The sequence below is a fragment of the Nicrophorus vespilloides genome, unplaced genomic scaffold (genome assembly GCF_001412225.1).
Source record: "Nicrophorus vespilloides isolate i.1.1-1 unplaced genomic scaffold, Nicve_v1.0, whole genome shotgun sequence".
Taxonomy (NCBI): domain Eukaryota; kingdom Metazoa; phylum Arthropoda; class Insecta; order Coleoptera; family Silphidae; genus Nicrophorus; species Nicrophorus vespilloides.
Genome location: NW_017097142.1, coordinates 8549 through 14825, shown reverse-complemented (window position 1 = coordinate 14825; position 6277 = coordinate 8549). Strand labels below are relative to the sequence as shown.

At 32.4% G+C, this 6277-nt stretch overlaps 2 protein-coding genes across 2 annotated transcripts in view; one reads left to right on the top strand and one right to left on the bottom strand.

The window, feature by feature from the left end:
- LOC108559105 (carbonic anhydrase 7-like) overlaps nucleotides 1–5703 on the top strand; it is a 21579-nt gene extending 15876 nt beyond the window's left edge. Inside the window, exons 2-3 of the mRNA XM_017916249.1 lie at nucleotides 4316–4462; nucleotides 4553–5703. Coding sequence (XP_017771738.1) covers nucleotides 4316–4462; nucleotides 4553–5562 — 1157 coding nt within the window. The 3' untranslated portion in view covers nucleotides 5563–5703. The remainder of the gene's footprint in view (nucleotides 1–4315; nucleotides 4463–4552) is intronic.
- On the bottom strand, nucleotides 1124–2379 carry LOC108559106. The gene is made up of 3 exons (XM_017916251.1): nucleotides 2297–2379; nucleotides 2088–2234; nucleotides 1124–2034 (listed from the first exon to the last, which is right to left on the bottom strand). Exons 1-3 carry the CDS (start codon nucleotides 2328–2330, stop codon nucleotides 1190–1192), a joined length of 1026 nt encoding a protein of 341 aa, XP_017771740.1. The 5' UTR covers nucleotides 2331–2379; the 3' UTR covers nucleotides 1124–1189.
- Nucleotides 5704–6277: the final 574 nt, after the last annotated feature.

Below are 6277 nucleotides of genomic sequence, written 5' to 3'. Positions count from 1 at the left end.
CTTCAATTAATCAATATGGTCTGTTCACATTGTCTTGTATTATGCTAATTCCCAAAAGAAGTGAAGGTGATTATGTGGAACGGAAATTGGTCTAATGTGTGCGGAAATCTTTGACAAACATCATTATAAAAAACATGTAATTTGATTTATTTTAAAGATCTCAACGAGAATGTATAATCTGAATAATTAAATTATAAATTATAAAAAGTGGTTGAAATGATTATAATTATTTGTTTTAATACTTCTTTCAAACACCAGTAATTTCATTCAAATTATTGCTTATAAATATGTTTATTAAATTATTGCATTTATTATCAACATTGTTCAATAATATAACATAATTTATAATTTTTAAGTACCATAATTGTATTTTAAAACCGTTCAAGAATTTCTTGACTTTTATTGCCCCCTGTATATAATTACGCAATTTAAATTTGACAATAAAAAAAGTTGGTTTTGATTAAAATGACTAAAATAATACAATAATATAGTTCGGTTTGAAAATTCAATAAATTCAAAAAAAATCTATAAAAGTACACAAAATTATTTTTTATTCAGAAATTAATGAGTTTTTCTTTATTAAAGTGTTAATTTTTTAGGGTTTTATAGTTCTCGATTAGTCCGGTATAATGACAGAACAGATTACACATATTGCGTGGTTATCCAATACTTGCTTTCTTCATTTTACCAAAATAATTCAAAAGAATATTAATGGTTATGATACTGAATATTTATTAAATATTTACTTATTGATACGATAGAAATGTTAAATTTAATTAAAAAATACTCTACTAAAATGCACCATCTCTTAATATAAGAGAAGCTTTCTTAAATCTGAATTATTTAATTTTACATTTATAATTTTTATCTTAATATAAGTTAATTTTCAAATGATATTGTTCAATATCTTGTAAATAAAATAAGTAATATTCCAAGAGTTCGTATTATCAAGTAAAATTGGATTGGCTCTATATTTATATATAGTTCTTGAGAGTATGTATTTAGGTCTGGATTGCATTGTAGATTGAATTTATGCTAAATTCCGGAACGGTTTAATCGAGGAAATTGCGGAATAATTAATTTTCAATCTCCGAAGCGCTAGGAATAAAATCAATGAAGAATGTATAAAGAAATGATTTATTAAGTCCTTGTAAATAAACATAAAAAAGTGTAAAAAATAGAAAAGTATTCATTCCTCAACGACGTCCTCATCCTCATCATCCATGAATTCTTTAGGTTGAGTTATGATTTTCTTGAAGCTTGGACGTGCAGTGACCTCTTCCTCCTCGGATTCCTCGCTGCTGGCGGCCTTCGATGCACTCGCATCATGTTTGTTTACTGGCTTTGGCGCAGATTGCCCGACCAGACCCCTAAACGCCGGTATAATATTATTTAAGGCATCCCAAATGGCCGGTGTCGTGGCATCAGGCCTAACATTAACGTTGACTTGGGTAATCTGCTTGAGAGAATTCCGCATCGACTCCGCCTCGTACGCTGTTCTGCGATGGTCGTAAGGGTATACATCGGTTTTGTCGATGAGGCTATCAAGCCTCCTCTTAATATTAGTGAGCAATGCTTTGGTCAGGGCCGGAGTGAGGGGATCATGCTTCTGACCTAAGAGTCCGTTGTTGTAAGGCTCGAAGTTATGGATGATGGGATTGATCTGTCCAAGGAAACCGTTAGAATGCGGCTCGAAATTGTGGATCAACGGGTTGATCTGCCCGAGGAAGTTATGGTGCGGTTCCGAGTCGAAGATGTTCGGATTAATCTGTCCCACCAGAGGATCGGATTCCGAAGACCCATCCTCCGTTAAGGGCTTCATTAATCTCGACCGCAGCCTCAGCTTTAATGGTTTTCTCGCGAATTTTGAGAGAAAAGCAGACGCCGGAGACTGCTTGATCTCCACCTCATCATCATCATCCTCTTCCTCCTCTTCGGAATTCGCTTCACGTTTCGTTTTCTTGGTTGCGTCGATTAACCTTATGGACATCCCCACCGTCGCAGCAGTTTTCTTAATCATTTCCACATCTCCATCTGAAAGAAATATTACGTCAGTCCGAGAATCGTGCACAAAGCTGGGGATATACCATCGACGTGTTCGTCTATAATGCAAATACAAGCCGGTATTGTGAAGTTGAATTGGGATTTGCCACCGCAACCACCGCAGATCGTATTACAATACCAAATTAGATCCTCCTCTATGTCCCTGCCCTTATGGTCCGCTTGAACCGCAACTGGAGCAAAACCTCAATTTCTTTAGCAAAACGAAAACCTAAACACGCACACGAATACTCACTTATTAAAGCCACAAAGATCAACGTAAACTTCATCTTGTCGGAGAATGTTAAATCACTTCTTTATTTATTTTTCTCTATCTTTCAATACTATAATTAAATCACAGCACTCGTTCAAGCAATGCCAATAAAACATGGTGCGGTAAAATATATAAGTGGAAAGAAATTCGCTGACTCGACCCGTAACGCTGTTATTGTTTATGCGATAAAAATTGGGTTAATATTACGTTCGCAGCGGATTTCAATAAATTTATTATTGCAACAGTTAATTACAAATGTATTCAAACACTGTAATTTCATAATGAGCTGGATACTCGCATTCCAGATTCATTTTTATTCCTGCGCTCTCTACACGCTTATTCAGTACATCATAATTTACATGCATAATGGCACATGCATTATATTCGCACACGATTGTGAAACTTTTTTTAATTTTACCATAACGTTTTCAGTTATGCCAATTCAAATTACTTTATAGAAATAAATAAACTTTGTATTAATTCCTATATTATTTAACTATTTTTTTTGTATATCAAATGTAATTATAAAATAATATATATAGATGAAAATGTAAAACAATATTACATGTAAAACTACATTTTTAATAATAACAATTAAATTGATGGCAATAAATATACAAATAATTAAAACATAGAAATATTTATAATAAATGATTCCAATAATTTTACATATTTATATTATATATATTTTAATATATATTGTCCATTATTTTTATTTTGTTCATAAGATATATTTTAACGCTCACGAGAAAATTAATACAAATTGATTTGTATTATAGTTATCTGTATTTGAACATTGAGAATAAAATATGAATGCAGATACAAAAAAATACTTTTTAATTAAAAACTTCAATTATGAATGAACTTGCGCTATTTGCAGTGTGGGAAATACTGTGTGTGAGAGACCAAGTATTACGAATTGTGTTTAACTTATGTGGAATTAAATTTTGTTTCCACTAACCGTCGTTCATAAGTTTGACAAGTTGAAATTATCTCAACTATTATCTGGAAGTTACTTCGAAACTGGATTATTATATAACGGCAACTAATTTAGATAAATATAGACTGTGAATGTATATAAAAAAACATGAAACCATAGTTGACAACAATAGAAATTTGAAATGATATTTGTCTAAAAAGACTGCAAACATTGTATTTTTATTAATACACAAAGTACAGGTTATCAATTGAGTTTATTATGTATTGTCTATTTACAACTTCAAATAAATCTATAAAAAAAAAATCATAAAATCAAACTGATTTTTGATTAGTTCTAGTTCAATACCTTGCATGTATCGTTATGTATAAAATATAAATAAAATACTTAAAATTTGTATACAACATAACTAACTTACTACAATTAATTAAACTTATTCTCTCATCAAGCAAGATTTTAAATACCTCAAAATATGTGTGATTAAATTGGAGATAGTGAAACTAATAATAAAATAAAAAAAACAATACACAAAAACCCATTCATATCATTTTTGGTAGAAAACAATATTTTTTTAAATAAAAAGACTGCAAAGATTGTATTTTTATTAATTATTGTAAAGATAGTTACTGGACCAATTTTACAACACAAAGTTCAAATTATCAATTGAGCTTATTATTTATTTAAATAGATTGCTTCAAATAAATCTATAAAAAACATATTATCTTTATACTAAGTATATTTAATTCTTTTTTAAATGTACATAATTTACTATTAACGATAGTTATCGTTTGTAACTTCTACTTTTTCAGAACTAGCCTTATATTGAATTAGTTTACAATAGAAAAATATGTTTAATAAGAGTGAGGTTCTGCATTCAGGGTTGGTAGTATACAAATCTTCCATTTCCTAATGTTATTTAATATTAAAGTAATAGTGTTAATATAACAATGTATTTTAGTACTTGATTGTAGCAAGCTAATCTTTTCGTATTTTACCAAAAATAAGTACTATGTTAATGCCGGAAGTATTATGACTGATTTTTGGTTCTTGTTTGAATGTTGCAGATGATGAAGGGGAATTCGGAAAGCGCCAGTCGCCGATAGATATACAAACAGGTCAATTAAAGTCTGCCTTTATGCGTTCATTGAAATGGAACCAGGGATATTTCGAACTGCCGGACAGTATGGAAATGATGTCGGATGGTCACAGCAGTGAGTAGTCTACATAACAATCCAGCGATGCGTCGCGAATTTGCAATATACATGGGATTATCGTATTTTTTTCCTTCTGCTATTTTGCAGTTGTCCTTTCGACGAAGCAACCCTTCGCCCCATCAATATCCGGAGGGCCTTTGAAGCACGAGTACAGATTGCATAGCTTGCATTTCCATTGGGGTTCCGAGAATAATAGAGGTAGTGAACATACGATCAACGGAGTTTCTGCTGGGATGGAAATACACGCAGTCCATGTGCAGGATGGATACACTTTTGAAGAGGCCAAGCAGAAAGTTGGCGCCATATGCGTAGTCGGATACTTCGTTGAAGTTTACCAACCTATGATCTTCGAGAAGCATCGTAACTTGGACGCCTTCAAGATCATCACCGAGGAGTTTGAATATCTGCAGGGTGTGAACCAAGGGCATAATCTAACTCGCCACTTCCCTCTGAAGAACTTGTTGGTTCCCTTCAGAGATGAGTACGTGACGTACGCCGGCTCGTTAACCACCCCGGATTATAACGAGGTCGTGATCTGGATTGTCTCGCCATACACCATAAAGATATCACCTAAACAGATGGAGAGGTTCAGAGCCCTTGTTCCCGAATTGGTAGACGATAACGACAACTTCCGTCCAACACAACCGTTGAATGGCAGATCCGTCTACCTTGCCCGTTGCGGCTACCCAATGTCCGAGAGGATCCTTGATTCCGAATACTTTGCACAAAATTACTACGATTCCCTGTCTCCTTACCGTTACAATAACATCTACAAAACTATAATTTTCAACAACGAGAGCTACGATTTGGAAAGTTTCCGCGGCGAGATGGGTAAAGTCAGCGATGTAACCGAGCTGACGGATGACCATATTTACTTCTTCGACGATTACATTTATCCTCCGGCCAATGCTAACCACAAGAACGTAAAGCTAGTTAATTACAATAATATGCTGCATCCTGTCTACCATGAAGATAACGATCTCACTTACGGCGTTGACTTAATGGGTCTCATAGGCAAAAACCATGCCTCTATCAATTACCATCCAGATTACATTGTCTCCTCCGTTTACGGCGCAGGCAACAAGTTCTACAAATAATTGAAAATAACAATACAAACAATTCTAACTCTAATATTAAGTTTTAAATAATAAACGAACTAACCACTCAACTTGCTAATTGTTGATTAGTTATAGTTCAATACCTCGCATGTATAGTAATGTACAAAATATAAATAAAATACTAAAAATGTGTATACAACATAACTAACTTAGTACATTTAATTAACCTTATTGTCCAATGAACCAAAATTTTAAAAATCTCAAATATGTGTGATTAATTTAGGAACAGTGAGACTAATAATAAAATAAATAAAACAAAGCCCATTCAAAACACGGGCTTTATCACGAGGTCATTTCATATGGGATGTTTATAATAATTAGTAACAATTTATATATGAAAGAGAAATATATCAAAATAAGAAAATAAACGCTAAATCAAATAAAGACTAGAATTTATACAAAAAATAAAATAGCTGATATACTAAACGCGGATAAAATAAATATATTTTATATTGAAAATAAGGCAAAAATAAGTGTACAGAGAATTAAAAAAAAATCCAGATTAGGTTCCTAAAATTAAAGTTTGAAATCAATTTTATAGAAAGCAAAAGTCGAGAGTTATGTCTTAAAACAAACCAACCCTATCTAACGCAGATAACGAAAGGATAGTCGAGAGGTTTACTAAGATTCTGAACTAAATTGTTCAATTAGTGAAAAAAGGAATAAAAAAGCTTTATACAGTTTTCAGTTCACA